This window comes from Scyliorhinus torazame, chromosome 14, assembly GCF_047496885.1.
Source record: "Scyliorhinus torazame isolate Kashiwa2021f chromosome 14, sScyTor2.1, whole genome shotgun sequence".
NCBI lineage: Eukaryota > Metazoa > Chordata > Chondrichthyes > Carcharhiniformes > Scyliorhinidae > Scyliorhinus > Scyliorhinus torazame.
Genome location: NC_092720.1, coordinates 185209703 through 185228959, shown reverse-complemented (window position 1 = coordinate 185228959; position 19257 = coordinate 185209703). Strand labels below are relative to the sequence as shown.

The 19257-nt window shown below is 46.5% G+C and overlaps 1 protein-coding gene across 2 annotated transcripts in view; it reads right to left on the bottom strand.

Moving 5' to 3' along the window:
- Window positions 1-19257, bottom strand: part of LOC140390267 (complement C4-like) — a 184481-nt gene that overhangs the window by 122078 nt on the left and 43146 nt on the right. For both annotated transcript variants that reach the window (XM_072475283.1, XM_072475284.1), the window contains 7 exons: window positions 18546-18743; window positions 18022-18216; window positions 15710-15859; window positions 14638-14764; window positions 12244-12315; window positions 9848-10042; window positions 5403-5517 (listed from right to left, as the gene is read on the bottom strand). In XM_072475283.1, coding sequence (XP_072331384.1) covers window positions 5403-5517; window positions 9848-10042; window positions 12244-12315; window positions 14638-14764; window positions 15710-15859; window positions 18022-18216; window positions 18546-18743 — 1052 coding nt within the window. The remainder of the gene's footprint in view (window positions 1-5402; window positions 5518-9847; window positions 10043-12243; window positions 12316-14637; window positions 14765-15709; window positions 15860-18021; window positions 18217-18545; window positions 18744-19257) is intronic.

Below are 19257 nucleotides of genomic sequence, written 5' to 3'. Positions count from 1 at the left end.
TTGCAAACTATCCCAGGGCGTCCTTTTTAATCAGTCTGGTGCAATTGACAACGTTCATCGCACTATCCTCTTTCAATGCCTTTTCACTGTCGTTGGATTGGCGCAATAAGCACCAATTTCAATTATTCTCTATTTAACCGACTCTGTAATTGTAGACACACTGGGCGGAATTCTCCGTTTGCCGGCGCTGGAATTGGGAAACGTGAAAGGGCGGAGAAAAGCTTCCGACGCCAAAATCGGGGTAGGCGCTGGCACCCCGAAAATGGCATAATGCAGGCTTACAGTAGTAGGCATATGTTCTTCGAGACAGGCTCGACTCCCATTTGGAAGCAAGTGGTCGTATTAGCGAGAGGCAGCACGGTTTTGTGAAGGGGAGGTCGTGTCTCACTAACTTGAGTTTTTCGAGGAGATCACAAAGATGATTGATGCAGGTAGGGCAGTGGATGTTGTCTATATGGACTTCAGTAAGGCCTTGGACAAGGTAGACTGGTACAAAAGGTGAAGTCACACGGGATCAGAGGTGATCTGGCAAGATGGATACAGAACTGGCTAGGTCATCGGAGGCAGAGAGTGGCAATGGAAGGATGCTTTTCCAATTGGAGGGCTGTGACTAGTGGTGTTCTGCGGGGATCAGTGCTGGGACCTTTGCTGTTCATAGCATATATAAATGATCTGGAGGAAAATGTAACCGGTCTGATTAGTAGGTTTGCGGACGACACAAAGGTTGGTGGAATTGTGGATAGCGATGAGGACTGTCAGAGGATAGAGCAGTATTTAGATCATTTGGAGACTTGGGCGGAGAGATGGCAGATGGAGTTTAATCCAGTCAAATGTGAGGTAATGCATTTTGGAAGGTCGAATACACGTAGGGAATATACAGAGAATCGTAGAACCCTCAAGAGTAATAACAATCAGAGAGATGTTGGTGTACAGGTCCACAGGACTCTGAAAGGGCAACACAGGTGGAGAAGGTAGTCAGGAAGGCATACAGCATGCTTGCCTTCATTGGCCGGGGCATTGAGTATAACAATTGGCCAGTCATGTTGCAGCTGTATAGGACCTTAGTTAGGCCACACGGAGTATAATGTTCAATTCTGGTCACCACACTACCGGAGAGATGTGAAGGCTTTAGGGAGGGTGCAGAAGAGATTTGCCAGGATGTTGCCTGGTATGGAGGGCATTAGCTATAAGGAGAGGTTAAATACACTTGATTTGTTCCCACTGGAACAAAGGAGGTTGAGGGGCGACCTGACAGAGGTCTACAAAATTATGAGGGGCATAGACAGAGTGGATAGTCAGAGACTTTTTCCCAGGGTAGAGGGGTCAATTACTAAGGGGCATAGGTTTAAGGTGCGAGCGGCAAGGTTTAGAGGAGATGTACGAGGTAAGTTTTGTACACAGAGGGTAGTGGCTGCCTGTAACTCGCTGCCGGAGGAGGTGGTGGAAGCAGGGATGATAGTGACGTTCAAGGGGCATCTTGACAAATACATGAATAGGATGGAAATAGAGGGATACGGACCCCGGAAGTTTAGAAGATTGTAGTTTAGCCGGGCAGCATGGTTGGCGCAGGCTTGAAGGGCCGAAGCGCCTGTTCGTGTGCTGTACTTTTCTTTGTTCTTTGTTCTATATAATTGGAGGGCCTGAGACCCGATTCTTCGGGGCCTCCGAGATTCACTGCCTCGAATGGGCCGAGGTCCCGATGGCATAGTTCACTTGTGGTTTCAAAAATCGTGAACCTGGCTTTGTGGCTGCTAAGCGAGAGAGAGGAGGTAGGAAATAGGATGCAGTTAACTGTGGCTGCCGGCCTGGACACTGGCCACGCTGGCTGCGGTGGGGACCCTGCTCGAGCAGGCGGAGAATTAGGGAAGGTAGGTGGACAGGCCGAGCAGACAGGGTGCCCGGGCCAACAGGACAGGGGCGGTGCTCAGGCACCAACCGGATTTATGGTGGCCATCTTGCTGCGCACCCACTGACCATCCACCTAGGTCCCTGGTTCTACACAGTGACAAGTATGGGTGTGTCCATCCCTGCACACCACGCACCGGGGGACCACCCAGGGCCACACCAAAGGAATTCCCCAGTGAGGGTAGTGTCAGCCAATGGTAACCTTGTGAGCAGGGGTGGGGGTTATGACCGGGGCACTGACGGTGCCTGATACCGAAGGGGCATGGTTGCGGGGTTGTGGGAACATGGCTGGGTATGGGAGTATGTGCCATGCTAACATGTTGGCCTTCTAACCCCTGCACACAATGGCATTTGGCGTTCAACCAGCAATACTGGTCGCCGTTGTGATGGTCGCAGCTCGGTGAGATGGCCCTGCGCCTCCATGAGCAGGAGCCGCTCAAAGAACAAAGAAAAAAGGACAGTACAGCACAGGAACAGGCCCTTTGGTCCTCTACGCCTGTGCCGCGCATGCTGCCCATCTTAACTAAAATCTTCTACCCTTCCGGGGTCCGTATCTCTCTATTCCCATCCTATTCATGTCTTTGTCAAGATGCCCCTTGCTCGGAGAGGAAGGTGAAGCTGCAGCAGCGGAGCGGGCAGCAGCGGAGCGGACAACAGTGGAGTGGCCAGCAAATGACTGAGCTGCAGAGGAACGTGCTGCAGAGGAACGGGCTGCAGAGAGGCAGGTGGTGGTTGCGCAGGCTGGAGGTTTGGATACCCAAATGGCCGAGGAGGAGGAGTTGCCAAGGAGGTGCCGCCCATCATTCGAGAATCTGCCAGACCGGGCATGCAGACGGGGACTGCGGATGAACAGAGAGACTGTGACACAATGCCAGATGATGGCACACCTGGCACTGCAGGGGTATGGTGAGGACACCTGTTCCCAGTCATCATCAAGATGACGGTCGCCCTGAACTTCTACACAACGGGGTCCTTCCAGTCACCGAGTGGGGACCTGTCCGCAATCTCACAGACCTCAGTGCACAGGTGCATCTGCGCCATCACGGAGGCTGATCATTATATCCATTTCCACGTGGAGCGAGCCCTGCAGGATGCCCGGGCAGTGGGGTTTGCTGCCATCGCTGGGATGCCCCGGGTCCTGGGGGTGATAGACGGGATGCAGACTCAACGAACATGCAACTGGTCTGCGACTATCAGCTGTGCATCGTATAACTCTGCGCCCGACACACCAGTGTGCATGATGCCTTCATCCTTACACACTCGGTCAGTCTTGACATGTTCAAGGGGCCCTTCCTCGTCTGAGGGTTGGGCTCCTTGGCGAAAGGGGTGTCCCACTGTAGCCGTGGCTCATGACACCTATCCGGAGGTCACACGCCGACGTGAACACCCAATACAGTGACCAGGAGTGTGATCGAGAGGTGCATCGGCCTCCCGATGATGCGGCTCAGGTGCTTGGACCACTTTGGAGGGGAACTCCAGTATGATGTTGAGAGTGTTGCCCGCATCGTGGCGGCCTGCTGCATCCTCCACAACATCGAGCAGCAGAGGGGTGATGTGCTGGAGGAGGAGGATGAAGAGGACGGGCAGGATGTTGGGGAGGGGGATGGTGAGCAGGACATGGAGCCCGGGCAAGCATGACAGGTGGTACAATATCATCACCAGGGCCAGCGCGCCCGGGGCGTTCTGAACGCCTCCAAGTTCACCAACTAGGAGGGAGGTGGTGGAAAGGGGGGTCTTCTGGCCAATGGCAAGAACACCACATGCCTGACCCACACACCCCTCCCCTCCCACACTTCGAAACCACTGACGTGTGCACCCCTCCTTTAAGCACACCTGCGGCGCCAAGAGCTGGGGCCCTGGGTTGGCAGCAACAGCGGGTCTGGTCCATGGGATGGAGGATGATGACAATCCGCTCTGCGATGAGCCTTGGAGTTTCACATCTTATGACAATGTCTGACACATGCCCACAGTAGCACCCTCCACCTGGGTGAACCCTGCAGTCCATCTCACGGTCCCGTCGAATCCCTGGTGTGGCTGTGCTGGGGGCGGTCGGGGCACGAGTGGGGAGGTGGGGAGAGAGGGTAGGGAGCACAGTCCTCCCACAGGACCTGCACTGGTCCCTTGCTCCCCCACCCTGGCCAGCCCGGAGCAGCCCTCCCACACCCATCAGACAGAGCACCGAGGCAAGGTTTCACGGTGTTAACAGGTGTTTATTGTGCGGAAGGATACACAGTCTGTGCCCTAGCCCCTACAAATTAAATATTCTCTGCACCCATGCCAACTTAACTGGTGTCTAACTTTCTGACCTTACAGGCCCTCGGTGGTTCCCTAGATGGTACAGCAAGGTTGGAGCTGTCCTGCTGTGACTCCTGCCCTGCGACAAGGGTCCGTTGGCGCGCATCTCCTGGGGTGACCCAGCCTGGATGTGCCCGGCCGCTGCTGGGGCATCCCAGGTGGTGTGCTGCCTCCCTGTTCTACAAGCTGCCCACCAGACGCACCAGGGACAGGAGGAGTGGAGTCCGAGGTGCTGTGTGTTCCGCCACCTCCCATGCAGGAGTCACTGGCATGGGCCCCATCACCGCCTCCTCCCTCGGGCTCACCGGTGGCCCCGGGCTACTCCATTGGTCGGGGATGCGAGCTGAGCCATCTCCTGAAGCTCCCCCGTCACCTGACGCTGCCAGTTCAGAAGCCCTCTTTTCCCTGGGTCTCTGACTGCATCTGCACTCTGAGGCTCGGGCAGGTGGCTGGTGTTCGGGTTGCTTGATTGTCTGACGGGCACCTGCTCTGTCACTGGCTCGGGGCTGGGGGAGGGAGGATGTCTGGATGGACCCGCCGGATCTCTGGCAGGTCCTGTTAGACACTACACAACATGTATGAGTAGACAGCGGGCCGGAGCGGTGGGTGGGAGAGGCAGGGTTGAACGGGGTGAGGGATGTGAGTGCTGAGGGGTGTGTGGGCTGAGGGGGTTGAGGCGGGTGAGGTGTGAAGGGTGTGGGTTAAGGAGGGTGAGGTGGGCTGAGGGGTGAGGGGGCTGTGGGGGTGAGGGTGATGTGGACTGAGGGAGTGAGGAGCATGCGGGCTGAGATGTGTGAGAGGTCGTTCATACCGAAATATGTGCATTCCAACAGGCAACTTGAAATGCTAATATTAGTGAACATAGAATATATCTACTGCCTTTTTAAAAATCGTTGTGCACCATGCTTCCCAGAGAATTGCTTTGAGATACTTGACACCAAAATGGGATCATTGATATAATTAGAAGCTTACAGTGACTTAAACAAATGGAGATCCAAGTTACAATATGGGTTTCCCCGAGGGATAAATAGGATTTACCCATTGTTTAACGTGGGAAAACGTTTACACAAACTGGTATAATTCAGTTGAAAGAAAAATCACACGAGTCCCTAAATGGAGCCAAACAAGATCAATCACAGTGACGCCCCCCCCCCCTCCCCCGCCCTGCACACACACACACTTGAATATGAGTTGTCACTTACTTGTGCTCACGTGCATCTAAGCCAGCATACGTTCTCCAGTGCCAGCTTTGTGGAAAGAGACTGCGAACTTGGACATTGGTATCATCAAGGATTTGTCGTTCCAACCCTCCCGCCGCTAAAGAAGAAAGGAAGGTTCAGTGCCATGATTTAGAATCCTGTACATTGTTCACAGAAATGGGCGCGCCACTCAACATGGACAGGGCAGACGACACGAGAAATCGTATTTTCCTGGGGTCCGCTGAAGTCAATGACTCTCAATGTTTGCTGGAGGTTATAACGGCCTCACCTGTTCTGAAAGACATTTTCTGTCTAACTGCAACCGTTTCATTTTTTCGTGACTAGCTTTTATGAGCCAGCCAGATTATTCAACGGGGATTACGATATTATTAAGCATTGTGAAACTCATACTTCTGCAACACGGAGTGAAGCTCTTCGGCCCATCCTATCAGCCATTAAGCATCTATCTGTTCGAATCTCATTTACAGCATTTGTTTCATTATCTGATATGCCATGGCCTTACAAATGCCCAACGAAATGCTTCTGAAATCTGAGGGTTCTCTCGCTACCACCCGTGCAGGCAGTGCGTTCCAGAACGTCACCACCCTCTGCTTGAAAAGGTTTTACTCAAATCCCCATACTTCCTGCCCTGACCATGATATTCTGTACCCTCGTAACTGTCCCTTCATCAAAGGAGAACAGCTGCTCCCTATCCACCCTGTCCATGGCCCATATAATCTTGTGCACCTCGATCGAATCGTCAATCAGTCTTTTGTGCTCCAGCGAACAAAAAAAACCTACCCAATCTCTCTTCATAACTTTAATTTTCCATCCCAGGTAACATCCTGGTAAATTCCCTCGACACTGTGTACAAAGATTGGTTTATGCGCTAAAATGTTTAAATAGGAACTGTCGACTGGAGGGCACTGTTTAATTGTACTTTATTTTTACTGTGGAGCACTGTTTGAATCTATTCCATTTACCATAGAGCACTGTTAGGATCTGTTAAGACTGCAGAGATCTGTTTAAAACGACCCTGTTTACTGCATCGTTTCAGTAGATTGAGTTTCCTGTGCGTCACTGTTTACATCCTCAGCAATCACATCCTTCCTCGAGTGTGGCGACCAGAACTGCATTCAGTACTCTAGCTGTGGTCCAGCGAACATTTTATACAGCTGCATTATAACCTCTTCTCTTCGATGACTCGGCCAATAAAGGCAAGGATCTCATGTCTTCTTAACCACCTTATCATTCTTTCAAGTCAAATTACTGGAGGGCACTGTTTAATTACATCTATTTGCTTCAGGTAAATATTTAAATTAACTCTGCTTGCAGCAGGTCACTCGATTTACCGTAGGGTACTGTAGCGCACTGTTCAAAGTGATTCCGTTCACATTAGGACTCTGTTTAAATAGACTGCATGAGATATTTTAAATAGAATTTGTGTTCCTCTGGTCATTGTTTAGACTTTGGTAGGGCACTGTTAAATATATTCCGTTTGCTGAACATCACTGGATAAGTTAGCTCTGTTTACTGTAGGGTACTGTTTAAGTACACTCTCTTCACTGGAGGGCACTGTTTAAATAAACTATTATAGGGCGCTGCTCTCGCACACAGTTCAAATAGAATATGTTCTCTTCAAATGCACGATTTAAATTGGTTGTTTATTGTTAGACACTGTTCAACTCGACTGTTTACTGGAGGGCACCTTTTAACTTAATGAGAACATCTCTTTGGCTGCAAAATAATCATCTGGCACAAAGTGGCGAATTATGACATCAGCATCTCTGAAAAGGAATGGCAAATGGATCAAAATGATAAATTCGATGGGAAAATCACTGTGGTTAGAAAATGAGCATCTAGCAAAAAGTAGCAAATTATGATGTCAGCCTCGCTGAAAACTGTTTCCATAGACTATTTACAGCAATACACGGTTTAGACAAACACTGTTTACTGGAGGGCACTGCTTACATAGACTCTGTTTACAGTAGTGCCCCATTTACATAAACACTGCTTACTGTATGGCACTGTCTACATAAACTGTTTACAGCAGTGTACGGTTTAGATAAACATTGTTTACTGTAGGGCACTGTTTAATTACACCTATTTACTATAGGCAAATGTTTAAATAAACTCTGCTTGCAGTAGGGCACTGTTTAAATGCACTCGCTTTACTGTAACGCACTGTAGTTCAAAGTGATTCTGTTTACATTAGGACTGTTCAAAAAGACCGTATGAAACACTTTAAATAAAATATATTTTCCTTTGGCCATTGTTCAGATTTTCGGTAGGGTGCTGTTTAAACAGATTCCGTTTGCTGAAGGGCATTGGTTAAATAGGTTCGCTTTGCTGAACGGCACGAGATAAATTGACTCTTTTAGCTTAAACCTATGCCCTCCAGTTCTCGACTTCCCAAACCTCGGAAAAAGACTATGTGCATTCAACCTACCATGCTTCTCGTGCTCTTTTCCACTTCAATAGGGTCACCCCTCAGTCTCTTACTCTCCAGAGAAAAAAGCCCTAGCCTGTTGAATTTCGCCCGATACCCCCGTTTCTTGAGTCCTGGCAACATCCTTGCAAATCTCTTCTGCATTCTCTCCAGTTCAATAACACCTTTCCGATAGCAAGGCGACCAAAACTGAGCACAATACTCCAGGTGCAGCCTCACCAACGTCATGTAAAACTGCGACATAACACCTAACTTCTATACTCAATGCCCTGAGTGATGAAGGCCAGAATGTCAACTCTGAACTCCAATGCCCATCTGTCCCATGATAGTCCCTAAGATCTTACCATTCACCATGACAGTCCTACCTTGCATTGACTTTCCTAGACAAATAGCTAAAGAAATAATAAAGACGCTAATTTAGCTAATTATCTCATTTTTGGAAGAATAAACACAGAATTAGGAATGTGTGAATATAATTAAATTGGTCACATACTTATGTTGGCTGGTTATATCGAACGGGTGCATTGCCTGCCACATCCGAATCGACCCGCCTGCTATTATGACTACAGACAACGAACAGCAAAGCCAGTCTATGGTGGCTGTGCCATGAAAGCTAATGTCACTGAATTTAAGGTGAAAGTCTAATGAGCGGCCAATTCGATACTATCGATTATGTATAATTGACAAGTTGATTCCATCCCCTCCCCATGTTTCCGCTCTATTTTCAGGGCGTTTATTAAACTAATGACACTGTGGTAGTGGTGTGACCCCTAACCCCCCGCCCACTCTCTCGGCCATTACCAGTAGACAAAGATTCTTATGACAAAATCCAAGTCCAGCTAGTAGTTAGGCCGGCAAGTGATATGTTGACCTTCATTGCAAGAGGGCTTGAGTACAGGAGCAAAAATATCTTAGCAGCTGTACAGGTCTTTTGTGAGGCCACATCAAGAGCATTGTGTGCAGTTTTTTGATCTCCCTATCTGACAAAATATATACTTACCACAGCGGGAACGCAGGGAACTGTCATTAGGCTGATTCCTGGATGGTAGGATTGTCATATGAGGACATATTGGGTCGAATAGGCTTAGATAGGGCGGCACGGTAGCACAGTGGTTAGCACTGTTGCTTCACAACTCTACAGTCCCAGGTTCGATTGTGGCTTGAGTCACTGTCTGTACGGAGTCTGTACATTCTCTCCGTGTCTGCATGGGTTTTCTCCGGGTGCACCGGTTTCCTCCCACAAGGCCAGAGATGTGCAGGTTAGGTGGATTGGCCATGCTAAATTGCCCTTCTTGTCCAAAAAGGCGAGTTGGTTGCTGGGTTACATGATAGGATGGGGGAGTGGACTTAGGTAGGATGCTCTTTCCAAGGGCCGGTGCACTCGATGGGCCGAATGGCCTCCTTCTGCACTGCAAATTCTATGATTCTATGATTCCATTATATTCCCTCATGTTTCTAAATTCCAGTGAACATCATTGAAACGTCTAAACCTGTCGCAGGGTTGGACAGACGAGATGGAACAATGTTGTTTTCTCTGGGGTGTGTGGGAGGTCAAAATTAGGGGTCACAGTTTCACAATACGGGGTCGGTCATTTTGGATTTAGATGGGGAGAGCCGTCTTCACTCCGATGGCGGTGATTCTGCCAGGTGGTGCTGAACCTATGGAATTCTCTACACAAAAGGCTTTGAAGACCAAATCAATGAATATACTGAAAGGAAATAGATTTCTAGACTCTAAGTGCCAAAGGGCATTGGGAGAGTTTAGGATTAAGTACTGAGATAGAGGCTCAGCCATGATCATATTTAATTCGGAGCATGTGCGCAGGGCCTAACAGCCGACTGCTCCTATTTTCTATGTTTTTGTGTCAAAATCGAGACTTTTGAGTTGTAGCTGATTTATTTCGTTGGTATTTCTGTTTCAAAGTGGTGTAGCGTTACCAGTTCACCAATCGAATTAGGAGCGGGTTCTGCGCCTTGACCCCGGTCAAAAATCACTTACTTCTTCCCAAATCGTCGACCTTCAGCGCCTGCATAGATCTCAATCGCACAGCAAACTCGCAGCAATTGAGAAAGACTTTTCTGCATTCCTTGTCTTTGACTCTCTTTGCCCGATCATTGCAGGTACGCTTCATTGGAATTGCAATCATACCATCGATGCAGCATCTCTGTAGACTGCTGTTGGTGTACTGACTTGCTGCAACATAAAGAACGCCAAATGAGTCATCAATTATGTTTTCTTCAACAGCATGTCCTGTGCTTTAAGCTTTCAGGGAATACTTAAAAAATATCTTGCATGGGATATTGTCACGACCAGCATTTATTGCCTGTCCAGAATTGCTCACGAAACGAAAGGTCTCTCATGCCATTTCAGAGATGGACGTTACGAGTTAATCACATCACTGGGTGCCTGGAGTCACGTGCAGGCTGGACCGGGTGAAGGCGGTGGATTTCCTTCCCTTGGTGAACAAAATACGTTCTTACACCAACTGGTTATAGTTCCTGACATTAGCTTTATATTCCCGATCTACTAAATGAATTCAAGTTCCTCCAGCTGCCACAGTGGGTTTTGTCCCGCAAAGCATTAGCCTGGGCGTCTGGATTACTAATCCAGTAATATCACCGCGTTATCACGATGTCACTGCGCCCCGGTATTAGATTGCAATTAAAACGAAGCATATTTTTAGACCACTTTCATGCAAACAACAGTATATGAGTTGCATAATTTGGGAATCAGGGTTAATTCTCACCCCTGAGGACTACCCCGTTCCCCCCGCACCACCACCACCCTGAGCCACATCGGTTGCTGAGGAGTCGAGGTTCAATTCCATCATGCCTTCAGTTTGGAAGAGCTTGTTTGAAGCACGAAGCTGGAATTCACTATTTCAAAGTGGAAGACCAAAATTGGATTAACCCAATCCCCCGAAACACCAGATTGAAAGAAGGTGCTGCAGCGACAGTAACCTTCGAGACAATTCCTTCAACATGCATGGAAATTGAACTGAATTTGAATCCAGCTCGTGTGGGTAACAGATCAAGTGTTCATCGCACATCTTGACCAATGCTCTATTCCATGGCCGCCAATGCACAGAATCGATGATAGGATGGACAGCAGGCCTCCTGTTTCTGACGGACGGAGGGAAAGGTTTACACCCATATTTCGTTGGAAAATCAACGGGGAAGGAAGGTGGACAGTGGCGCACAATGCGCAGATGTTCCACTATGGGAAAAGTAATAATTTTCCACGCGAATTTCCGATTGTAGAGGTTGATCGTTTTGCTTCAACAGGGACTAATATTATCACTGCTGGTTTGCAGAACAAAAGCGTTTGAGCCTGGATCAGCCTAAATGTACGGTCACAGCATTTCCTCACACATAGACGCGTGGACATCTCTGCACAATGTCATTAAGGACGGGAGCCAATTCAAACTACCCAAACTAAGAGTGTAAGAATGTTTTGTTTGGACAGGTATTACGGGTGACGGAACTAATACGGTTAGGTGGAGTTAAGATGCAGGTGAGCTATGATCCAAGCTGAATTAATTTATGTTCTGACACGGCATCGTTTTCTCACCGCCCAGGGTGTGAAGGCCGAGCCCATTGCGGAATTTCAAGATGGGGCCACAGACAGTCTAAAACCAACTTGACCATCAGTAAACTGGCAGAACACTAGATTTACACCGCATGCCAATTGTATCAGTCATCGAATTATAGAGCTTGACAGCACAGAAAGAGGCCCATAGTGTCTGCACTGACATTGAATCCCATTTCCCAGCACTCAGTCCATAGCCTTGTGTGCTATGATGTTTCAGGTACTTAAATAAATATTTCTTAATGTTTGAGTGTTCCCGCCTCCACTGCCAGATGAGTTCCAGATATCGACCATCCTCTCGCTGAAAATATTTTGTTTTCTCCAAAATCCCATCTAAATCTCCTGCCCCCAAAATCTCTGCCTCCTGCTAATTGACACAACTGCAATGAAATAATTATATGGTGAGATTCTGAGGCCTCTCGGCGGTGGTGTGTTTCTCGGTGGCGGCAGGTTGATCCTCTGTTCCCGCCGATGTCACTGGAATTCCGATTGAACCCCCTTCCCCAGGCCGCCGAGAAACCTGCGGCCGTACCGCGCCGTCGGCGAGACTGGATGATTCCGCCGGTGTGAGCAGCCGAGAGATCGCGTGCAATGCTACACGAAATGAAATGTCATATTTTGCATTTCATTCACAGGAGGCGTGAGACTTTTTCTTCCTTACGTTGAAATGGGCAATTTGAATGTTTAAACTCAAAAAATGTATCCTGATTACACCGTGTAATTTGACAATCTAAGACAAGGGTGAGCTTTTCTAAACCGATTTGTGCATTGATGTTAAATGTGTTGGATATCGAATTCTTTCTTACATTCTCTCATGAGCAGCCCTTGAAGATCCAGTGACCTTTTCGTTCTTCTATCATCTGCCTTGCAGGAATATCCTGTAAGGATAAAATGTTAGTTGATTTCAATAATATCCGGAATCAGCCCCGTTTCTAACCACTAACAGACCCTCGTTGATGTTACGTCTCAATACTGATTTTTTTTTTGTTGCTCATTCTGTAAATGGATTCAATATTAGTTAACACTGATAGTGTTCGAGAGGTTTATTTGGCTTGTGATCTTATTGTGATCAGAGGTGTGTACTTTTTTTAACCTTTGATAGCACATTATCGATTCGAATAACATGCATAATAGTCTCAAAGGTTCTCTGCTGCCTTCCTGAGTTGAATTCAGCTAAATGTGGTGTGGGCGAATCCTCTTGCCTTGAGGACTTCATATCGCCAATGGGAAATGGGCGGCTTCGACAGGACCAAACACTAGTTGAGAGAATCTTTTGGCTAAGATCAAGCGGCTGATTGGGTAGGAGGTTACCTAATGGCTGCTCCAGTCAGCGTGGATCTCCCTTATCTGGGGGCAATGGGCTGGACTGAATTTGAATAGTTTATTGGAGAAAGCAATGAGATGGACCAGAACTTAACCGTTTCACCAGGCGCATTGGCTTTGAGGAAGAATTAAAAGAAAAAAGTATTGACTTTAAATATGCAAAGCGTAATTCACAATCCTGCATGGAGACATTGCTCCTGGACGAGAACACATGAAAAAACAGATCCCATGCTTAATTTCCCGCCTTCGCAGTCCTGTGCAAATTCAGCTACCCTCTCAGAGCTGTAATTTATTCCTGGCATTGAGCACCGCTATTTATTGGGATGGCTGGACTTGGCAAAGTAGGATTAGCTTGTCCACTCGATGCTTGAGAGCTGAATCGGGGAACCAAACATGAAACTGCAGACCGTATGGAATTCCGGTACAATTGCATACACCATGTCATATCCTCTTCTTTGTAGTGACAGTAACTTATTACTGGACCACGTGTCTTTATTTTGAACAATTGGTTCAAAAAAATAATTGATAAAATGCTATCGCCTGGCCTATGATGCTTTATAGAATTGAACACCTTTCAGAGACAGATGGAGGCTATTTCGTCCATTTGACTGTCCTTCCGGGAAAGGGATTTGCAGTCCTTAACATGGATTGGCCTATATATGATTCCAAACGCATAGCAATGTGCTGGACTGCAAACACTGCTCCCTGCAAAGGCCGGGCAAGCCATTGAACTCACGGGCAATTCGGGGTTGGACATCAAATCCTGGCATCGCGAGTGATGCCCCCATCACACAAAGGGGTTTTAAAAAAGAGACTCTTTAAAAGGACTATCCGATTGTTACCCCCTTTCTGTTTTCCCGTAGCCTTTTAAAATTCCATTCACGAATATATACATTTCCTTTTTGAACGTTTAATAAAATCTGTTTTACTGCCATTTAGGTAATGCATTACAAACTCACAATAACCGGTGAAGCCGGAACATATGATTAATCTCCTCCCGTTGCCTCGCGCCACCTGCACCTTCCACCAAATCTCTTAAACCTGCATCCTTTGTTTACATGACAAATTATCTCTTGCCATTGTTGACAGTTACTGACTATCGATTCTAAGGGTGGGAATCATCCTTTCCCGCCTGCCGAGCCCGGATGCTCCCATCCCTCAATGAATCTTTCAGTGGCCCATCTGATTTTCCGTCCGCCCGGCCACCGACAATTCGCGCGACACGTGGGCGGGACCGGAAATCCTGCATTCACTTAAATTGGGGAGACAGAAGGGATAAGCTGGGGTTACTTTCCTCGGAGAGGAAAGGTTAAAAGATGGTTTGAAACATGTTTTCAAAGTCACGAGGCTTCGGGAAAGAGTAGCTGGGAAACCAGCCCCATTTGGGGAAATATCACGAACCAAACCCACCATTGGATGGTCAATACCATAATAGCCAATGTTGACTTAATGATTGTGCGGTATTCTTTTTAGGATTGGGAGTGTGCCCTAATTCATAATCTCTGAACCTTCTCTTCCCTAAAGGGAGGAATCTGAGATTCCTTACTCTCTGTGCACTACTGTCGTGATTGAGCTGCATTTGGGGTAACTTTACATTGCTCTTCCATGCTTAACTTGTAAAACCAGGACTTAAGCGTTCTGCTAAAACCTGATAAAGCTGTCCTCCCATCTACAATTGTTTGTCGATCTGACATTCCATGCAGAACCTCTCAGCAATATGTCATCGTGATGGAGCTTCCTTTAATCTTCGTTGTATAAATTTGGACCAATCCGGGTCTACAGATGGTTGCTGTTTACTATAATTCCTCCCTATGTCAACGTGCTGCCTTCAGTTTCATCCACATCCAGACCTGTACTCTTTTAGACTGTTGGCTTACCATTCCGAATGGTTGACTGAGCAACGTTGGAAATAAATGTCAGTCCAGCATCCATGAAAACACGTACGCTATCAGCACCACCTCCGAATGTGCATCCGAGGTCATAGGCATTCATTTCTTCAAAGACCTGCTCAGAGGGAAAGTTCGAATGTGAACGTGTACACTCACGTCAAGCAAAAGCTTGCCAACGCCTCATGGCTGGTTCTGTTTCGGACGCATTGATTAGCAAGTAACCATATTATTATCATATCGATAGGCTACCATGATGGTAGATGATACACTAGTTAGGCACTTATTGTCCATTCCTAATTGACATTCAACAGGATGACTTGCTAGGCGACTTTAGAGGGCATTTCACGCTCAATACTATTACCGAGGACGTGGAGCAACATGTAGACCAGGCCAGACAAATGAGTACGGCAGATTTATTTTTCTAAACGACATTATTGAGTCCTACGGGTTTTTACAACAATAAACGACGGCGTCATTTAATTTTAATTTCATCATCTGCCCTGGTGGGATTTGTAGCAGTGTCACCAAGCATTGCCTGTGGGTTACGAGTTCACTGTCTGTGGGTTACGAGTTAACTGTCAACAACGTTATGACACCTCATCCAGGTAACTCAATATGCGTCCCATTATTTAATATCAGTGGTCAAAATTGCAGGTATAAAATGATATTTTGCATCTCCAATGGCTTAGCAATCAGGATCTATGAAGCTGTGCCACAGCCAGTAGTGGGTCTGGAGCTCTGTGGACCACCCCTGGAATCTGAATCGCATATGTTATCCACCAGGGAACATAGTTAAGTAGCCTTGACAAACCCAGTTTCTGGGTTCCCATTTTACAATATAGCCTGCCTACTAACTAACACGATGGCAGTCAAAAGAGTGAAGCACCACTTGGAAAAATATAATGTTTGTACGCACCCAGAAATAACACAATGTTCACTTAGCTCAGTGTACGGCATTTCACGTTCATATGATCAGTGTTTGAGATGCTGTCCCGAAACTGCAGTGTGTTGCGAAACAACACTTTCATCCTTGCCAAAGTGTGGATTGGGAATCACTTACCTTGCTGGGTGTAAGTTTATTCTTGTTGTTGAGAATATAGATTGCTGTATCGACGATGGCAAGAGACAGATTTCCACTGTCTTCAATTGTAATAAATATGTCAGCTTTGTGTCCTGGGACATATTCCTTGTGCATCTTTTTTATTGTAATCTGGAGAAAAGAACAATGTACCATCAGATTCTCAATTGGTGTGCTGAACAATTTTCTGGAGCACATTATACTCTGATCGCTCACTGACTGGCAATGCCCAACTTCTTAACGGTTCTGTCTAAACATTAAGAACAGTATCCACCCACATCAAGGGACAGCCCGAAAATAATCAAGAGTTGTCCCGGGCGAAACAAATGGATGTGATTCCCCGAGTACTTTGAACACTGATGATAAATTTCCTTGAATGGGAGACTTGCACAAAATCCTATCGTAACACCTTGCTTCTCCCAGGAAACAAGTGATCTATTAGCCAAGCAAAACACCCTCATGCGATTAGGATGCCAGGGAGGCATCCAATCCCTGTTTATTTTGTTACCTATTTAGCACTTGCGGTAGATATGAAATCAATTTTTTAAAAAAGGAACGAAGGGAATTCCAAACAAGTATAGGCTCGTTAGTCTTACGTCGGTGGTGGGCATACTCATTAGAACCAACCCTGAGAGATAGAAAGGCATGGACTAGTCAGAGATGGTCAGCACGGATTTGTTAAAGGAATGGCTTGCCTCAAAAATTTGATTTAATTCTTTGATGAAGTGAAAAGAAGGTCTAATGGGGGCAGTGCAGTGGGTGTTGTGCACATGCATTTTAGTACAGCGTTTGACAAGGTCCCACATTATATCCTTACATTTATATTCTAAACCTCTGTCAATGAAGGACAGTATTTATTATGTCTTTTTTACAATCTTGTCTACTTGAACTGCTGCCTTTAGGGACCTGTGTTTTTGTGTCCTCTCTAAAACTGTTTTAAATCTCTGAATGCGTGACCACACACTTCTCTATGTTAAAATCTATCTGCCAATATAGCGTTTACCCCAGCAACCCATCTATATGATTTGAGAGATTATAGTTATCCTTTACAATTTCCACTACACGACCAATCTTTGTGTCATCTGCAAATTTCCCAATCATGCCACGTTCACGTCCAGATTGTTAATGTATAACACAAACAGTAAGGGGCCCAACACCGACGAGTTGTGAAACAATTTTCCATTCCCAAGGGAATCCATCGACATTACCCTTTTTTTCCTGTCACCGAGCCAACCTTTTATCCAGTTTGCCACATTACCCTGTATTCCATGGGCACTTACGTTTTTGACCAATCGCCATGTGGGACCTTGCCAGATGCCTTGCTAAGATGCTTGTACACAACATTCACTGCATTGATAAGGCAAAACTTGAAATTGTGTGCATTTCTGGTTACCACATTACAAGGAAGACAAAATTGTTCTGAAGAGAGTGCGGAAGAGGTTTACAAGGACGTTGTCAGAGCTAGAACAGCGTAGCTACGAAGAGAGGTTGGATAGGTTGAGATTATTGTCCTTGGAACAAAGAAGGCTGAGGGGGTGACCTGATTGACGTGTACGAACTTATGAGCGGAAGCGATAGATTGGCAGAATAAAAGTATTTTCCTTGGCGGAGAATTCTAGAACCAGGGTCATAGATTCAAGATACGTAGCAGACTTTATACAGGTGACAACAGAATAACGTTTTTGATGAAGAAGGTAGTGGGTGTCTGGAATTCGCTGACCGAGGTGGTGGTGGAGGCAGAGACCTAAACTCTTCGAAAGGTTCTTGGATCTGCATCGCAAGTCCTGTAAGCTGAAAGACAATGGACCGGGTGCAGGGAGGTGGGACTAGATAGGGTACATGGATGTCCTCCAGCTGATCTCGACAAGGTGGGCCGAATGCTCTCCTCCTGTGCTGTGGTTTTTCTATGGTTTCGTGGATTCGTTTGTAAAGGAGGTTGCTTAATTGAACAGGTTCCCGAAGACAACACCAAACTCCTTCCCCCACCCCCGCACTCCGCCTCAGCAAACCACACCCCGAGCTAGTTCTTAACTTTGGTATAGCGATCACAGCTTTGCAGGGTGAACTCATTGTTTTATTTCAGGTCTGCTCAGCTATTCTCGAAATACAGTAAAGTTTCTTTCTACGCTGCGCCCAAGCAGGACAAACCTGGCCATATGATGTTGAGCCTTGATATCCCAGATCATTAAAAGTCCGAGACATTCTGTTCTCTATCTTGTCCGTCTGCACACCTCGAGTTATATGCAGACATGACATATTTAAAGACAATGTCACATTATCTATCAGATCCATACCTTTCCTTCACAGACATCCTTAACATCAATCCACGCCGAATTTGCCACCATTTCTATGCTTCCTCCGACATGTGTGTTATAGTAGACGACTAGCCGGAACGCTGGAACCATAGCGGTGCTCATTGTGATCGGGAGGACTGTGAATTCGCTTTTTGCAATCTTTCCCATGTCCAGCACTTTGCCTTTGCTTACAATCTGTTGAGGGGACAGGAAATCCGAGATTAGAATATCCATTGTCACAAAGTGGGTACACTGCAAGATGACCTGAATATTTACGTGTGCAGATATGCGTGTGCATGCATTGAGGCCATTTGTATGAATTTGTGTATGTGTATTGTATGTGCGTCCATTTTACCCGTAATAGTGTGTGTCGGTGAGCGTGCATACGCTGATCGCCTCCAAAGCAGGAAAGGAGCAATGCAAAAAAATAACAAGTTCATTATTCTATAATTTAAAATATATATAAAGTTTATGTTTGGGGAAAAATAGAACTCGATCAAATTACAATATACTAATATACTCACCATATAGTAATAAAAGGCGAAATTCTCACTGCCTGCAGGAGTGGCAGCATATATTTTTGCAGAAAACGAGCTACCTGGATCTAGTATCTGATGTGGCACATTGACAAAGAGGTAACTCTTGCTGTTGGAATTGTAGATCCGCACAGTCTTCTTTGCTTCACTGATTTCTCTTCCAGGGGTTCCATCTCCAGCGATCACCTGACAGACCAAGGCATATATAGTTTTATTCAAGGTTTCCTCCCTCGGATGCTTTCATTCACATAGAAAAAACGGATATTTCTCCATGAAGAACTTGGCTGAACGTTTTCATCAATGTACTTAAATACCAATTCATTGCCGGAAAAGTGGCAACACTCCGATCTTTCTTCATGCAGTATAAATTGCTAATTTAAAAAAACCCAAAATGTTAAAAAAAAATGTAGCAGGTCTGTGGAGAGATAAACAGGGTGAGCGTTGCGATTCCTTATGACTCTTAGAGCTAAAGAGAGGGAGGAACAAGATGGGTTTTATTCAGTATAAGAGGGATGGAGCGGAGTGAAGAAAGTATATGGTCGGTGATGGGAGCCATTGGAACAAGGTAGGGAACGAGATGAGGAAGTGTGAAGGGGGTTAATGGTCGTGATAAAGACCACGCAAGGTGCTAATACTCACATAGAGATAAAAGAGAAGAATGTTTTAATAGGGAAACAAGGGTGCTCGGTGAAAGCAAAAC